This window comes from Aquarana catesbeiana, linkage group LG09 (assembly GCF_042186555.1).
Source record: "Aquarana catesbeiana isolate 2022-GZ linkage group LG09, ASM4218655v1, whole genome shotgun sequence".
Taxonomy (NCBI): domain Eukaryota; kingdom Metazoa; phylum Chordata; class Amphibia; order Anura; family Ranidae; genus Aquarana; species Aquarana catesbeiana.
In genome coordinates this window covers 34,881,082-34,900,385 of record NC_133332.1, presented here as the reverse complement: position 1 = coordinate 34,900,385, position 19,304 = coordinate 34,881,082, and the positions used below count along the sequence as shown (strand labels likewise).

General features: G+C 43.5%; 1 protein-coding gene across 2 annotated transcripts in view; it reads right to left on the bottom strand.

The window, feature by feature from the left end:
• LOC141107490 (class I histocompatibility antigen, F10 alpha chain-like) overlaps positions 1–19,304 on the bottom strand; it is a 119,266-nt gene that overhangs the window by 5,847 nt on the left and 94,115 nt on the right. For both annotated transcript variants that reach the window (XM_073598258.1, XM_073598259.1), the window contains 2 exons: positions 10,978–11,076; positions 9,463–9,495 (listed from right to left, as the gene is read on the bottom strand). In XM_073598258.1, the coding sequence (XP_073454359.1) occupies positions 9,463–9,495; positions 10,978–11,076 (132 nt within the window). The remainder of the gene's footprint in view (positions 1–9,462; positions 9,496–10,977; positions 11,077–19,304) is intronic.

Below are 19,304 nucleotides of genomic sequence, written 5' to 3'. Positions count from 1 at the left end.
ATAAAAATTGCAGATTACTGGTAAAAAAATAATAAAAATGCCATAAAACTATCCCCTATTTTGTAGACGCTAAAACTTTTGCGCAAATAAGTCAATATACACTTATTGCGATTTTTTTACCAAAAATATGTAGAATACATATCGGCCTAAACTGAGGAAAAAAAATGTTTTTTTTATATATTTTTGGGGGATATTTATTATAGCAAAAATTAAAAAAATATTGCGTTTTTTTCAAAATGGTCGCTCTTTTTTTGTTTATAGCGCAAAAAATAGAAACCGCAGAGGTGATCAAATAAATCAAACAACAACAAAGAGGGTCCCCTATTGGTGGACTATTTAGGCACATATAAAAACCATAGAAAGGTATACTTAGTACAAATATAATTTATTAAATTGACGCAGAGGTGATTAAATACCACAAAAAGAAAGCTCTATTTGTGGGAAAAAAAGAACGTCAATTTTGTTTGGGTGCAATGTCGCACGACCGCGCAATTGTCAGTTAAAGTGATGCAGTGCCGAATCGCAAAAAGTGCTCTGGTCAGGAAGGGGGTAGAATCTTCCGGGGCTGAAGCAGTTAATTAGAATTCTTTCATTTTAAGAACATTCATTAGATTGTCTAATCATTAGTGGGTAAAATTGAAGTTGGTTTTCAACAGCAGTGAGGAGAAAATTAGAAGGAGCAAGTTGAATTTTTTTGTTGAATGAACCAATTCCTAGCAGAGTATGTAGTTTTAGTTTGGGAAGTCCATTCAATATAAATTGAAAGCTAAATGTAAACAACATTTTGAACAATATTTGTCAAACCCTCATATATAGTGAGAATATTCTTAGGAATGTTTGAAAAATTTATTGTATGAAAATCTATTAGTGTATAGCCATTGTTAGTAGTAAAATCTGTGTCTTAGAGTATAGTATGGGTTCTTTAGTCTTTACCATGGGTTACATGGATGAGCTCAGGTGATTGGACAAAATAGACTGCCAAAAATACCAATATAACTCCACCCACTACCAGACAGGCTCAGGATTGTAGCAAGAAATAGGGAGATCAAAATAACAGGAGAGGGACCCGTGTCCTGTACTGTACTCCAAGAAATGGAGTTTTTATTATGGGATGTCCCAAACACACACTGGTCAGGGCAGGGCCGCCATCAGGGGGGTACATCCGTTACAACTGTTATGCCGCGTACACACGATCAGATATTCCGACAACAAAATCCTGGATTTATTTCCGAAGGATGTTGGCTCAAACTTGTCTTGCATACACACGGTTGCACAAATGTTGTCGGAAATTCCGATCACCAAAAACGCGGTGACACACAACACATACGACGAGCCAAGAAAAATTAAGTTCAATAGCCATTGGGGCTCTTCTGCTTGATTCCGAGCATGCGTGGAATTTTGTGTGTCGGAATTGTGTACACGCGATCAGAATTTACGGATTTTGTTGTCGGAAAATTTGAGATACAGCTCTCAAATTTTCCGACAACAAGCTCACATCGAACATTTGTTGTCGGAAATTCCGACCGCGTGAACATGGTATAAGGGGCTCCGGGGCCCAAGGGGCCCGCCCGAGCCAGAAGAAGGCAGGACGGGTGAGGGGGAGCCATGCTGTGCAGTACAGAAATGATCTCACAGCGTGTGCTCTCTGTGGCATTGAGCTCAGACATCGAGCTCTTTACTGCCACCTCTGGTTACTATGTGCATGGGCACCCCTCGTGTACTGGGCTTTTCTGTGTCAGCAACATGTCAACTTTGTGAAAACGAGCCAGGACCAGGTAGGAAAAAATTCTTGACAAGTGGGGGCTGTGAGGGAAAGGGAGGGGGGCTGTTTGTGTACAGGGAGGGGCCAGAGCCTTGTGTGTTTACAGATTTGTGTATGTGTGGGGCTGACATTTTTATATATATATATATATATATATATATATATATATATATATATATATATATATATATATATATATACACAATATATATATATATACACACACACACACATATACAGGGCTTTTTTTCTCAGAAAATAGGTGCTGGAACTCACCCTCCCCAGCCAATGCCCCACCCCAACTACAACCCCGCCCCCACCACACCCACAACCGCACCCCCAGCCACATTTTCCTTTAGAGGTGAAAATTATGTGGTTGCCAAATAGTGGGTGTGATTGAGGCTCAGAACTGTGTACAGAGTGCAGAATTCATTAGTATTATCCAGGGCCCATTAATGTAACATATGACTGTAAGAGGTATGTAATGTATAGCACAGCATACAGTTATGACTAGGTAATGTACAAGATATTTTACTAAATCCTCACTGTTGCACCCTGCATACCCTACCAGACATGACATACTCTTAGTTACTGAACTCTGTATAATTTGCTGCCCCCCCCCAGCAAAGTTCCCTTGTCCTCTCCAAGCAAAAATCCTTCACCCCTCAAAGTAACCATCAATTACTCGCCTCTGCACACCTCTCTGCTTTTCTCTGTGCCCATCCCCAGCTCAGCTCTTTGCCAAACATCCACAACCCACCTACACACCTCCCCATCCACAACACACCTCTTCTGCCCCATCCACAGTTCAACTCTGCACTTTTTCCACAGTTCACCTTAGCACCCCATCCACAACTTACCTTTGTACCCCATTAACATCTCACCTCTGCACCCCTCCCCCCACCGATTACACCCCCCAGTCCACAACTCACCTCAGCACCCTCATCTTCAGCTTATCCTCACAGCTTTCACCTCTGCACAATCTGCAAATCCCCTTCCCTGCTATAACCCCTACACAAATCGCCCCTTTTCCAGCTCTCCCCTGTGCACAAATCTCTCACCTTTTTACAGATCCCCCAGCTCTCTCATCCTTTCACAAACACCCACCTCCCCCCCAGCTCTCTCACCTTTTTCACAGATCCCTAATTCCAGCTTTCTCACAAATCCTCCCACCCCCCCACACAAAAAGCTCTCTCACCTGTTCACAGATTGTCCTCCTCCCCCACAGCTCTCTGTCACCTCTTGCAGAATGCAGCCGTCACGGCTCTGATAGCTGTGCCCGGGCTTTTTTTTTCAACACAGTGACGTTCCTGCAGCTCTGCCTATTAGGAATGTAGCACGGAGCAGAGGAGGAGTTTCACAGCACTTCGCTCCTCTCTGTTCTACACACAGCTGTAACAGGCGGCAGGTGGAGAAAGAAGCCGCCTCCCCAAGCCCCATATTTACAAACAATGTGGGTTATTGCAGCATCGAGACCCGCTGGGACATCCATCTGTAAACATCCAGCATCATGTGCCCCGGATGCAGTGCCGACACTACTACACAGAAGCTGGTGGAGGAAGTGATTCCTTTACTTCTCTGTGTTACTGACAAGAGGGAGAGGACAGGGCTGCCAGAGGTGGCGGAACTTCGTTCCGGCAGAAATAAAGCCCTATATATACACATTTATATACACACACACACACACACACACACACACACACACACACAGGTGTGTGGGGGGGGGCTGGTCTGGCATATATACAGGCAGTGGTGGTGCACCCATTAAGGGCCCCTTTTCAGGCGCCTGAATTACAGCAGCAGGGGTTTATTATTGAAGCACCTGATTAGAGCCATAGGCGCACTGCGAGCGTACAACATTGCACTTGCAGTTCACCCAGGTGTGTTAGAACAGCAAATGAATATTCACTTTTCTAACACTGAACCGCCTCTCCGCCAATCAGGAAGCACAGGTGTGTTACCCATCACCTGATTGGTTAAAACGACAGGCGCTGTGATTGGATGCCTATCACAAGGAGGAGAGGGGACGCATGGAGAACACAGCTCACCACCGTCACCCGCTGCCCCACCGAGATAGGGTAAGTGCCGGGCAGACAGCGAGCGGGCTGGGGGTCACAGTGTTAACTTTTAAATGGGCACAGTGGTGGTATTTGATGGGCACAGTGGTGGTATTTGATGGACGCAGTGGCAGCATTTGATGGGCACAGTGGCAGCGTTTGATGGGCACAGTGGCTGCGTTTGATTGGCACAGTGGCTGCATTTGATGGGGCACAGTGGCTGCATTTGATGGGGCACAGTGGCTACATTTGATGGGGCACAGTGGCTGCATTTGATGGCACAGTGGCTGCATTTGATGGGCACAGTGGCTGTATTTGATGGGCACAGTGGCTGCAATTGATGGGCACAGTGAGGCTGCAATTTTTTTTCCTGAATTTTTCAGTTTGTTTGCGCCCCCCCTAAAAATGTTGAGCACCAGCCGCCACTGTATACAGGTGTGTGTGGGGGGCTGGCAATTATACAGGTGTGTGTGGGGGCTGACATATATACAGGTGTGTGGGGTGGAACTGGCATATATATACAGGTGTGTGTGGGGGCTGACATATATACAGGTGTGTGTGGGGGGGAACTGGCATATATATACAGGTGTGTGTGGGGGCTGACATATATACAGGTGTGTGGGGGGGAACTTGCATATATACAGGTGTGTGGGGGGACTGACATATATACAGGTGTGTGGGGGGGCTGACAAATATACAGGTGTGGGGGGACTGACATATATACAGGTGTGTGGGGGGACTGACATATATACAGGTATGAAGGGGGCTGACATAGATACAGGTGTGAGGGGGGGCTGACATATATACAGGTGTGTGGGGGGGCTGACAAATATACAGGTGTGGGGGGACTGACATATATACAGGTGTGTGGGGGGACTGACATATATACAGGTATGAAGGGGGCTGACATAGATACAGGTGTGAGGGGGGGCTGACATATATAAGGGTGTGTGGGGGGGCTGACATATATACAGGTGTGAGGGGGCTGACATATATACAGGTGTGAGGGGGGAACTGGCATATATACAGGTGTGTGGGGGGCTGACATATATACAGGTGTGTTGGGGGGGAACTGGCATATATACAGGTGTGTGGGGGGACTGACATATATACAGGTGTGTGGGGGGGGCTGACAAATATACAGGTGTGGGGGGACTGACATATATACAGGTGTGTGGGGGGACTGACATATATACAGGTATGAAGGGGGCTGACATAGATACAGGTGTGAGGGGGGCTGACATATATAAGGGTGTGTGGGGGGGCTGACAAATATACAGGTGTGAGGGGGCTGACATATATACAGGTGTGAGGGGGCTGACATATATACAGGTGTGAGGGGGGAACTGGCATATATACAGGTGTGTGGGGGGCTGACATATATACAGGTGTGTTGGGGGGGAACTGGCATATATACAGGTGTGTGGGGGGACTGACATATATACAGGTGTGTGGGGGGGGCTGACAAATATACAGGTGTGGGGGGACTGACATATATACAGGTGTGTGGGGGGACTGACATATATACAGGTATGAAGGGGGCTGACATAGATACAGGTGTGAGGGGGGCTGACATATATAAGGGTGTGTGGGGGGGCTGACAAATATACAGGTGTGAGGGGGCTGACATATATACAGGTGTGAGGGGGCTGACATATATACAGGTGTGAGGGGGCTGACATATATACAGGTGTGAGGGGGCTGACATATATACAGGTGTGAGGGGCTGAAGGGAGGTCAGTGACAGCGCTGCCAGGCCAGTCTGAGGGGGGGTCACTGATGTAAGGGGGCACCCCTTACCTTAGTGTATTCACTCTACTGAAGGTGGTCTCTGGTCACCAGAGTCTCCCCCACATCAGAGTTTCTGGTGTTCCCCTTTACACCGGAGTCTGCAGGATTCCCCCTTACAAGGGGGAACTCAATCTGCAGACCCTGATGTAATTGTGAACTCTGATGTAAAGGGAACACCGTGGACTCTGATATAAGGTGGTCTCTGGTCACCAGAGCCTCCCCTTAAATTAGAGTTCCACCTTAGATCATGATTTGCAGCATTCCCCTTTACATAGGAGTTTTGCTTCACTGCAAGGGGGAATCCTGCACACTCTGATGTAAGGGGGAACTCTGTGCTGGCTGGGTTCTAGTAACCTGACCTTCATGTCAATGCAGAAATATGATCATAAGAAATATGTGGCACTAACTATAGTGCATAAACATATAAAAGGATGATGAAACCAAACAGAAAATAGTGGTTCAATTCTTCAAATACTAGCTAAAGTGCATGGGTCTAATGAGCAAGATCACATAAATAAAAAAACTGGACATAAAAAAAAAAGACAATTCATATAATGTGACATCAAATGTTAAAAACAAATTGATAAAAGGATCCTATAAGAGTAAATACAATCCAATAATAGTCTAGTAAGTGAATTAAGGTGAAAAAAAATCCCAAAATATGAAAAAAATGAAATAAAAAATTGCATAAGATAGAAAAAGTCTTATACAATGAAAACAATCGCATAAAGTGCAAAAATGCAATATAAATAGCCAAAAGTGCATAATCCAACACGCTTCCCCCAGCCTCTCACCTCTAGTAAAGACCCCTACGGGTCAAGTCGAGCCTGCAATCAGGAAGTGGGTGAAAACTATCAATCGATCAATCTCCTCCGATCGTCGCAGCACTGGCGGGTCTCCAGTGGAAGGCTTATTCCTATCGTGTAGTATTCAACAAAGATTTATTGAAAAAAAAATAGTGACATACATATAAAAACAGAATGAACAGCACAGATCCCAGTACTTCTGGTCTCAGCCGCGGCCGGAGGTGATGACACCTGACTCCTCCCTGACACGTTGCGTCACCACTCACGTAACTTCATCAAAGGGTGATGGAGTCAGGAGCCAGGTGTCTATTTAAATGGTCCGTTCCATTAGCAGGACAGATGGAATGGTAATTAGTATATCTTCACTAGATAAATACTAAGAATATCTATGCGAAGTCTAGATGATAGTAATAGATAGACCTCCTAATAAAAAGTCCGGATAAGAATATATAAAAATGAAATAATATTATTAAAAATAGCCTATATAAAAATCTCCATAGGACAGCGCCATCTGGTGGTGATTGGTCAATAACACCTTATGAGCCTGGCACACAGATGACATCTAGTGGTAAAAAGATAAAAACTCATTCTTTGAGTACAATGCTAAGCATAGAATAGACTCCTTATTCTACTTCGCATATACTGCCATCTTCTAGATAAATAATAGTACTGATAATAAATTTCACACTGTAAGTAGATAAATCTGATATGTGAAACAAAGAGGATAAAAACATACGCCATAGATAAAAATAGTGAGTATAAAATTTTTATTTCATTTTTATATATTCTTATCCGGACTTTTTATTAGGAGGTCTATTACAATCATCTAGACTTTGCATAGATATTCTTAGTATTTATCTAGTGAAGATATACTAATTACCATTCCATCTGTTCTGCTAATGGAACGGACCATTTAAATAGACACCTGGCACCTGACTCCATCACCCTTTGATGAAGTCACGTGAGCAGTGATGCAATGCGTCAGGGAGGAGTCAGGTGTCGTCACCTCCGGCCGTGGCCAAAACCGGAAGTACTGGGATCTGTGCTGTTCATTCTGTTTTTATATGTAAGTCACTATGTTTTTTTTCAATAAATCTTGTTGAATACTACATGATGGGGATACTCCTTTTTTTTCATGCCTCCACCCTACCTGCCAAGCTTGAAGCCTTCCACTGGAGACCTGCCAGGGCTGCAACAATCTGGGGAGATTGATTGATCGATGGTGTTCACCCACTTCCTGATTGCAGGCCCGCCTTGACCCGTAGGGGTCTTTATTAGAGGTGAGAGGCTGGGGGAAAACGTGTGGCGCACCACAGATTACGGATGATTAGAGGAATCTGACACTGATCATTTTTGCACTAGCAATTTTTTGTCTGTTGCACAAACTGTTATATGAAGATTCACTCCATTCACGTTGGAACTTTATTGCACTAGTTGGATTATGCACTTTTGGCTATTTCTATTGCGTTTTTGCACTTTTTGTGATTTTTTTCATTGTTTGCGACTTTTTCTATCTTATGCAATTTTTTTCATATTTTGGGATTTTTTTCACCTTGATGCACTTTTAGACTATTATTGGATTGCATGTACTCTTATAGGATCCTTTTATCAATTTGTTTTTTACATTTGATGTCACATTGTTTGAATTGTCATTTTTTTTTATGTCCAGGTTTTTTATTGATCTTGCTCGTTACACCCATGCACTTTAGCTAGTATTTGAAGAATTGAAGAACCACTATTTTCTGTTTGGTTTCATCATCCTTTTTATATGTTTATGCACTTAGTTAGCGCCACATATTTCTTATGATCATTTTGCTTTTCTGTGTGGGAACACTGCCTTATGTGTGGCGGCTTCTTAGACCTCTCTAACTGCTTCAGCTCACTTTGGTTTTGTGCATTTGTTTTTTTTTTGTTTTTAATGCAGAAATATGTTTTTTACTTTTGTTTAACTTAAACACATTGCTAATTGCACTAGATATATGTTTATAGTTTAAATATTGATATTTGTATTTATACTGTTTAGCACTGAAAACTGTAATTTTAGGTACTTTTTGACAGTGCCAGTAAAAAAATTGGTGCAGTTTGTAAATTTTTCTCATTCTGCCAGTAAATTTTTACTTTGGAGGGTTGGCAACTCTGAGGGGGGCTGACATATATACAGGTGTGTGGGGGGCTGGCATATATACAGGTGTGTGGGGGGGCTGACATTTATACAGGTGTGAGGAAGGCTGACATACATACAGGATTGAGGGGGGCAGAGTGTGTACAGGTGGGGTGGCTGGTGTGCGAATTCAGTAGGATGGCCCATGGGCAAGCCCGCAAGCCCTGGGAAAAGAGCCAAACTCATCTCTAAACTCATCTCATCCCTTCTTTCTGTACTTTGTGAGAGGCATTGGGGTGTATGGAAAGCAATAATACCAATAATGAGGAGGTTGTCAGTGCAGTTTGGATTACATTGCTCATCAGACTTAGGCTCGGTTCACACAGGGGCAACACGACTCTGGCCGCGACTTTGCAAGGCGACCTAGACATGACCTGAGGGCGACACCACAGCGCGACTTGGGGTGACTTGGGGCGACTTACAAGGCGACTTCAAGTCGCCTCCAGGACAGGCGACTTTCCAGTGGCCAATCAAACAACAATCAGTTCTGTGGGAGGGAGGGGGGAGGAAGGGGTTTGATTGAGAAAACCATCTTCTCTTCCTGTATTGTTGATTCAGTTAAGACACGATCCGACTTTGGAGGCGACCTCCATTGAAATCAATGGGTACAAGTTGCCTAGAAGTCGGATTGTAGTAGTACAGGAACCTTTTCTGAAGTCGGAGCGACTTCAGTAGCGTACATTAAGACGGCTCTCATTCACTTGAATGGAATTTCTGATGTCAAGTGACTTGGGGCGACTTGAGGTCTGACAAGTCGGATCCCAAGTCACGGTAGTGTGAACCGGCACTTAAGAGGATCCTTAGAAAATTCTACATAAAGATTACAGTCTACAAATCATAACAATATAAAATACTACACAGAGCAATACAGCAAACATTACTCACTGTTGGTGCTTTTGTAGCCTGCCTGGTTCTTCTCTGAAATATAAAGACATGGAGTTAGGAACCCAAAAAAAAAGTTCAACCCATAAACTATATTTTGAATATTTTCACCCAGACAACATCACAGTTGAAAATTAGATTGTTAAATGGAATCTACAAATTGATGTAAATACAATCATCTTTGTTTTGTTAATTTTGTACATGGGGCAGTCATATTTGTCTATTAGATATGCCGGCTCTGCTTTCTGATTTGCTCTGCTACATGATGGTCGGGCTTTACTAAATTGGATGCTTTGGACAAAACTGTAGAAATCCCAGGAGCTGTTTTAACCTCTTGCCGACCAGCTGCCATCGTTATACAGCGGCAGATCATCTCTCCAGCGCGAATCACCGTAGCTGTACAGCGGCTCACACCGGCACAGTTGCCCACTGTGGAAGTGTGTCTGTGGGTCAAGTGGACTCGATGTCTGCCGGCGACCTGCGATTGCCTAGTACAGAGGCAGAACAGGGATATGTTTTTGTAAACAAGGTGATTCCACGTTCTGACAGGAGACATGACAGAGATCTTCTGTTCCCAATGATGGGGAACAGTGATCTCTGTCATGTCCCTGGTAGCCCATCCCCCCTACAGTTAGAACACACCTATGGAACACAGTTACCCCCTTGATCACCCCCAACCCCTTCCCTGTCAGTGTCTTTTACATTGATCAGTGCATTTTTATAACACTGATCAATGTAATAATGTCACTGGTCCCCAAAAAGTGTCATTTGGGGTCAAATTTGTCTGCCAAAATGTCGCAGTCCCGCTAAAAATCGCAGATCGCTGCCATTACTAGTAAAAAAAAAAAAAATAAAAGTCCCTAAATCTATCCCATATTGTGTAGATGCAATAACTTTTGCACAAACCAATTAATATACGCTTATTGCAATTATTTTTACCAAAAATATGTAGAAGAATACATATTGGCCTAAACTGATGAATACATTTTGTTTTTTTATATATTATTTTTAGATATGTATTATTGCAGAAAGTAAAAAAAAATTTTTTTTTTCAAAATTGTCGCTTTGTAGCGTAAAAAATAAAAACTGCAGAGGTGATGAAATGCCACCAAAAGAAAGCTCTATTTGTGAGGAAAAAAGAGATCAATTTTATTTGGGTACATCATTGCATGACTGCACAATTGTCAGTTATAGCAACGCAGTGCCATATCACACAAAATGGCCTGGTCATGAAGGGGGTAAATCTTCCAGAGGTCAGGTGGTTAATGAAGAACTTCAGGAATTGCAGCAGTTTTAAAATTCTGATGGCTTAATAGGGGCTAGTTCCAAAAAAGTGAATGCCACAACATGGGCTTCTCCCTTTTATTTACGGTTTGCATTTTTACTGAGCACTGGGAGTAGTACAGCTATCTCTATACTTTCTACACTCAGATATAGAATCAGAAGAGTTGCATACAGACACTCTGCCTGGTATTAGTGCGCTAAGAAAAATTATTATTCCCGAATCCTTATACTTACTTATCCAATAAACAACTGCAATAACAACAGCAAGAAGAGCAATGATTCCAATAACAGCACCAATGATCACTCCGAGTGAGAGGCCATTGCCTGGTGGATCTGACAGAGATAAACATAAAGAGAATATGAGATATTAGAGACTTTGGAATTCTTGTATATAAATTAAGTTTACAATATTGCAAAAAGTATTGGCCACCTTTGATACATTATTCCTGCACTATATAGAACAGTGTGTACATTACTACTATATAGTAAATACAAATTACAAGATGAGGTATTAAAGTGGAAGTCCAGTCAAAATGACATTTTTCCTATTAATAGTATGTTAAATATCTTTATCTTTGATATTATTCATTTTCTGGCTGATTGTGTCACTTAGAAAGTCTAATCTAAGCCAGACAATCAGCTACTTTCTGTTCTTCACTGATAACGCTATCTCCCATTATCTGAATTTGCTAAGCTGACTTTCACAAGAGAGAGAGAAAGAGAGAGAGAGAGAGAGAGAGAGAGAGGGGGGGGAAGAGAGAGAGAAAGAGAGACAGAAAGAGAGAGAGAGAGAGAGAGAGAGAGAGAGAAAGAGAGAGAGAGAGAGAGAAAGAGAGAGAGAGAGAGAGAGAGAGAGAGAGAGAGAGAGAGAGAGAGAGAGAGAGAGAGAGAGAGAGAGAGAGAGAGAGAGAGAGAGAGAGAGAGAGAGAGAAGAGAAGAGAGAGAGAGAGAAAGAGAGAGAGAAAAAGAGAGAGAGAGAGAGAAAGAGAGGGGGGGGGGGGAGAGAGAGAGAGAGAGAGAGAGAAAAGAGAGAGAGAGAGAGAGAGAGAGAGAGAGAGAGAGAGAGACTTTTGAAGTATGTTCTGCTCTCTCCTCATGGTTCCAGCAGCACATAATACACACACACTGTTTATTAGAAACTGTAAGATAGATTACAATGCAACATGCCACAGATTTTCCTACAGTGTAGAACCACGTGATTGTTTCTGCATGGCACTGTGTGCATGGTGTGGCACTGTGTACATGGTGTGGCACTGTGATGGGCACTGTGTACATGGTGTGGCACTGTGATGGGCACTGTGTACATGGTGTGGCACTGTGATGGGCACTGTGTACATGGTGTGGCACTGTGATGGGCACTGTGTACATGGTGTGGCACTGTGATGGGCACTGTGTACATGGTGTGGCACTGTGATGGGCACGGTGTGCATGATGTGTCACACGCCCAGCTGCTGTGAATGGCGGAGGGAGTTGGGGAAGAAATGTCACGTGACCGGCACAATATATGAAAGAAATGGGGTACAAAGGACCATTTTTGAAAGTTTGGAAGGATACAGATCGATTTCTATTGCTCATTACATGTGAGTAATGAGTTTCAGGCTCCCTTTCCACTAGTGCAACTTGTCATGTGACTTTGGACACAAAGTCGCATGACAAGTCACAGCCAATTGATTTCAACATGTTCCCATCAACTGTTCCCATCTATGCAACTTTGAAAATCAACGACTTTACAAAGGTGCCTGCAATACTTTGATGCAACTTTTGAGGCAACTTTGATCTAGAGAGTATAAAGTTGGATCAAAGCCCCACTCAAAGTTGCACTCTAAATCGCACAACTTTGGAATCGCGCTAGTGGAAATGTAGCCTAAGGCTAGATTTCGACTTTGATGCGACTTTGGGTGCAGCTTTGATCCAACTTTTCACTCTCTAGATCAAAGTCACATCAATGTAGTGCAGGTACTTCTTTAAAGTCACTGATTTTCAAAGTTGTATAGATGTAAACGGGTGTCATTGAAATCAATGGGCTGTGACTTGTCATGCGACTTTATATGTCCAAAGTCACTTGACAAGTTGCACTTGTAGAAACGGAGCCTTAATCAAAGTTTCCACTATTGCAACCCCAAAGTCGCACGATTTGGAGTGCAACTTTGATCCAACTTTACACTCTCTGGATCAAAGTCACATCAAAGTAGTGCAGGTACCTTTTCAAAGTCGCATAGATGGGAACAGGTGTCATTGAAATGAATGGGCTGTGACTTGTCATGCAACTTTGTGTGTCCAAAGCCGAATGACAAGTTTCACTAGTGGAAATGTAGACTTAAATGGGGTTGTAAACCCTCATGTTTTTTCACCTTAATGCATCCTATGCATTAAGGTGGAAAAACTTCTGTCACTGACCGGCCCCCCAGCCCCCCCATTTTACTTACCCGAGTCCTGTATCCCCCTGCCGGAGATGCGCTCTTCCCCTTTGCCCGGGGTTCGGGGCTCTTGATTGAATAGATTTATAGCAGTGCAGCCATTGGCTCCCGCTGCTGTCAATCAAATCCAACGATGCAGGCGCCGGGGCGGGGCCGAGTCGTACATTTGGTGTCTATGGATGCCAAATGCTGGACTCTGAAGCGCGCGCACAAGGTAACCCCCCCGGGAGAGGGCTTCTCCTAGGGGGTTTATACGATGCGGGGAGGAGCTACCAGCGCCGCTGGGGGACCCCAAAAGATGAGGATCGGGGCCACTCTGTGCAAAACAAACTGCACAGTGGAGGCAAGTATGACATGTTTGTTATTTAAAAATAAAATAAAAAAGAAAGCCTTATAATCATTTAAAGGCCCACACACTCGATCTGAAAATCAGATGGAAAAATGTGTACATCTCCAAAAAACAAGTGCGCAACCATTAATTAATCAGTGAAGATGATTAAACACAACCATACAAACTCATATAAAGATATATATAGTATTGTGCAAAAGTGATACAATAAAGTAAAAAAATGCTACCAAAAAACGCCCATGTGAACAGTGGTGTGCACCATCAACCTATTACAAGGGCCTAAAGCAAAAGTACTCTGATATATACAAAATCCATATAAAGTGAGTGTATCTAAGTGATCAAAAATATATAAGCAAAGTCCAATAAAATCACAATGTGAGTATGGAGAAACTCAGTAATCAGAGAGATGCGTTTCTCCATGGAAGGCATCAACTGGGAACGGAGGCCTCCATTCCCAGTTGATGCCTTCTATGGAGAAACGCGTTGGGTGGAGCAGCGGATTCTGACGTTATCACGTTTTATTAAGCTATTTGGTTTGATCCTGAGCTGTTGCTTCATTCGTTTTTCAACCATTCCTGTTTCCGTTTTTATGATTGCTAGCTTGCTGTGAACATTTGCTGTGAAGTTTTATCAAAGTTTTTTAAAGTGCTGTGAGCTGCTGTGAAGTTTTTTGGAATAAAAAACCCCCTTTTCGAAGTTTATCTTCACTATGGAGCTTTTTTCTTATCCGCTGAGTGTTAACCGCTGAGATCATCCATGAGAAGAGATCTGAATCAAGGGTGATTATAACTGTTCCTGTGTGTGGATTCCAAAAGGAGAGAGGAGTTGGCTTCGGTCATTGAGGGTGATTGTAACCACGATCCCTGGATTCAAAGACAGGTGGAGGATTTTGATGCCGGCAGGCTGATGCAACAGGCTCCCATGATCTCTATAATTTGAGGTCCAACTGATCTGGTAAGCAGCAGTAATATCACAAGTTTTTGGGCTGCAAGATCATCTCATTCCCATCTCTCTGATTACTGAGTTTCTCCATACTCACATTGTCATTTTTATGGACTTTGCTTATATATTTTTGATCACTTAGATACACTCACTTTATATGGATTTTGTATATATCAGAGTACTTTTGCTTTAGGTCCTTGTAACAGGTTGATGGTGCACACCACTGTTCACATGGGTGTTTTTTGGTAGCATTTTTTTACTTTATTGTATCACTTTTGCACAATACTATATATATATATATATATATATATCTTTATATGAGTTTGTATGGTTGTATTTAATCATCTATACTGATTATTTAATGGTTGCGTGCTTGTTTTTTGGAGATATATGTTTTTGAGCTTTTTTGTATTTAGGCTTACACAAGCAGCTGCACTTTTTTCACTTAGTTAGCTCAGAAATTTCATTTATAGCTGGAAAAATTGCGCGCGACGAGCTGTCTGATGATTTTCGGATTGTTAGTACGGTGCTTTCGACAGCCAATTTCACCTTTTTGTCAGACAAAAGCTGGATGTGCAGACTATAATATTTTTTGTCAGATGTGAACTCAATGTCCAATTTATGTTTCATTAGTATGGTTTTCGTATGAAAAAAGTCGTAAGAGCAAGACTATGCATGGTCAGAAACTAAAGAATACATACAAAACTATTCAAAACATTACATCACTTCTGAAGTTGAATTCTGTCATAGGAGAATTTTCATATTGTGAGTAACCTCTTCACGTTCGACATGAGACTAGCATGTCACAAAAAACAGACGTTCGGTCGTCTGAAAATCTAAGCGTGTGTACAAAGCTTTAGTGTGGTTGTCTGTACTATTCCTTTAATGTATATTGATGAGCATTTCCAGCTACACTGACAGTCCCCCCCTTGTCCAGCTCCCTTCTCCTGTGCAAATCTTCAGTCAAAGCCCAGCACAGCTATACTGTATATGTGCCCTGCACCCCCCCCCCCCCAGTTCTGTGTGGATGGGACTTTTTTTAATTCTTCATTCTATGATGAATTAGGATGTACAATGCAAGTCAATTTTCACACTGGGCGGTTTTCAGGCGCTTTAGCGCAGGAAATAGCCTCTGCTAAGCGCCTGAAAACCGCTTCTCTATTCATTCCAGTGTTAGCAGTGTTAACGTTATGAAAAGTCCTGCAAGCAGCATCTTTGGGGCGGGTTGGGAGCGCTGTATACAGTGCGCCCAAACCGCCCCTACCCATTGCAATACTTTGATGCAACTTTTGATGCAACTTTGATCCAGAGAGTATAAAGTTGGATCAAAGCCCCACTCAAAGTCGCACTCTAAATCGCACAACTTTGGAGTCGCGCTAGTGGAAATGTAGCCTAAGGCTAGATTTTGACTTTGATGCGACTTTGGATGCAGCTTTGATCCAACTTTACACTCTCTAGATCAAAGTCACATCAATGTAGTGCAGGTACCTCTTTAAAGTCGCTGATTTTCAAAGTTGTATAGATGGAAACGGGTGTCATTGAAATCAATGGGCTGTGACTTGTCATGACAAGTTTCACTAGTGGAAACGTAGACTTAAATGGGGTTGTAAACACTCACATTTTTTCACCTTAATACATCCTATGCATTAAGGTGAAAAAACTTCTGTCACTGACCGGCCCCCCAGTTCCCCATTTTACTTACCCGAGAAATAGCCTCTGCTAAGCACCTGAAAACTGCCTCTCTATTCATTCCAGTGTTACCAGTGTTAACGTTATGAAAAGTCCTGCAAGCAGCATCTTTGGGGCGGGTTGGGATTGCTGTATACAGTGCTCCCAAACCGCCCCTGCCCATTGGAATGAATGGGCAGTGCTGCCGAAGTGCCTGCAAATCGCTGTGGCAGCACAGCAACACGGGCGCCTTTAACCCCTTCTTTGGGGTTAAAAGCGCCCTGCTAACAGCCAAAAAGTGGCGCTACAGCGCCACTTAAACAGCAGTAAAGCGCTGCAAAAACAAGCAGTGCTTTACCGCTACCGCAGAATGGCCCCAGTGTGAAAGGGGGTCTTACTGATGAGAGAACACTGGGCGGGAACCTATGACTAGCTCCTCCCATCCTGTATACACCTACTGGCTACACAGGACCAGTGTCCCTCCCTGGAAGTGATGTCATTAGCCTTCAGTAACCACACCCACTTGCTGCTTTTAGACTCAGAAGGAAGTAGAACTGAAGTCTGGTGACGGCACTGGATACTACAAAATAAAGGTAAAAAAACTGGGATTTTTTCATTTTGAGACATAATGCTGAACTTAGCTCACATTAATGATTGCAGGGGAGAATTTAAGTGTTAGGGTGGACTTCCACTTTAAGACGGGTTTTAATTTGTGTTTTTTTAATATAGAAAATTGAAGCTTCCAAGGAATGAGTGAAGAAGAGAAGGCAGAAATTTCCCAATAACCTCCTATACAGCACTGTGTGATGTGTATAGATGGAGTGTACATACAAAAGAAGAAAACAGGAAGGTAAGAAACTTTCATGCAGAGGACTCAATTATTAGAAGGACAGATAGGGCAATCTGTCACAAAGACAGGGATCGCTGAACGGTATGTTGTTTACCGGGCATGCGGATTTGGCATATGGAGGATCGGATGGACAGATTATTGGGTGGAGCTGGGGAGGACCCAGTGGTCATGGTAAACGTTGGTACCAATGACAAAGTAAGAGGAAGGTGGAACGTACTAAAAAAATTTTTCAGGGACTTAGGGAATAGATTGAAGGGAAGGTAGTTTTCTCAGAGATACTACCTGTGCCTCGAGCCACAAAAGAGAGGCAGCAGGAGCTTTGGGAACTTAACAAGTGGCTGAGGATCTGGTGTAGGAAGGAGGGTTTTGGTTCCTGGAGAACTGGGGTGACTTCTCAGTCAGTTACCGACTCTTTAGTAGGGACAAGCTGCACCTTAATGGGGAGGGTGCAGCTCTGTTGGAAAAAAAGATGGCCAAGAAGTTGGAGGGGCTTTTAAACTAGGTGTTGGGGGAGGGTTCAGAGGAAGCGATAGCCGGCAGTGAGCAAAGAACAGAGGCTAATAGTGGAATCAGTAGTGATAATATAGCCATAACATCTAATCCCGGGGTGAAAGAGATAACAAATCAAAAACAAAGCCTGAGAAAACATAATGAGAAAATAATATGCAGCCATACAATACTGAGAGGAGTATACACAAATGCCAGGAGCCTAGCTAACAAAATGGAGTAACTGGAGCTGCTGTTACACGAGGAGGACTAAGACTTTGTAGGAATAACAGAAACTTGGTTTGACAGCTCACATGACTGGCTGGCAAATATTGAGGGGTATTCATTGCATCAGAGGGATGGGGGGTAGAAAAGGTGGAAGGGTGTGCCTATATATCAAGAATGATTTACGGATGGAAGAGAGGAGTGATATTGTAAATGGTGCAAGGGGGAGGTGGAATCCATTTGGGTGGAACTTCAAAGGGAAGAAGTAAGTGGGAAATTAATATTGGGGTTATGTTACAGGCCCCCTAACCTAAATTTCAAACAAGCAAACTTTTCTGAACTGTGCTTAATACTACAAGACATCAGTTGGGATCAAATACTAGAAACATTGAAAATGGAGGAAAAATGGGAATGTTTTAGGAACATATTAAACAAAGATATTACACAGTGCATTCCAATGGGAAATAAATCTAGAAGAGTGAAGGTTAAACCTGGGTGTCTAAACCATAATGTAAAAGGTCTTATTAAAGAGAAAAAAATAGGTCATCATCAGCATTTCAACACTACAAGTAATACAATACAAGAAGTGTAAGAACACATAAGAAGAACGTGCAAGAAGTGTCAGGGCGGCTAAACAAGACACATAGCGGAGGAGAGTAAAAAAAAACATTTTTTTTAGATATATTAACCACTTACCAACCGGCCCATAGCCGAATGACGGCTTCAGGGCGGTTGGATAACTCTGGGAGGGCGTACTATGACGTCCTCCCAGAATTCCCCTCTCGCGCGCCCCCTGGGGCGCGCACCCAAACACATCCGTGACCGCCGGGTCCGGAGGACCCGGCGCATCACGGATCCCGGTAAATGGCCGCTGATCGTCAAATGACGGCGCGATCACATGTAAACAGACCAGCGTCATCTGATGACGCCGGTTCCTCTCCTCCCCCTCTCCTTCCCGCCTGTGTACCGATCGGTACACAGTGAGCGGGGAGGGGGATGGATGGATGTCTGCAGTGCTGTGGGCTGTATGTGTAGTGCCCACAGCGCTGCACAGAGACATCCAGGCATCCATCCATCCATGCTCAGCCATCCCCACTACACTGCAATGCTGTGCAATACTCTGCAACACCCCCACAATACTCTGCAATACCCCCACAATACTCTGCAATGCTGTGCAATACTCTGCAACACCCCCACAATACTCTGCAACACCCCCACAATACTCTGCAACACCCCCACAATACTCTGCAATACCCCCACAATACTCTGCAATGCTGTGCAATACTCTGCAATACCCCCACAATACTCTGCAATGCTGTGCAGTACTCTGCAATACCCCCACAATACTCTGCAATACCCCCACAATACTCTGCAATACCCCCACAATACTCTGCAATGCTGTGCAGTACTCTGCAATGCCCCCACAATACTCTGCAATGCCCCCGCCATACTCTGTAATGCCCCCACAATACTCTGCAATGCTGTGCAATACTCTGCAATTCCCCCGCAATACTCTGCAATGCCCCCGCCATACTCTGCAATGCCCCCGCCATACCCTGCAATGCCCCCGCCATACTCTGCCATGCCCCCGCCATACTCTGCCATACCCCGCCATACTCCGCAA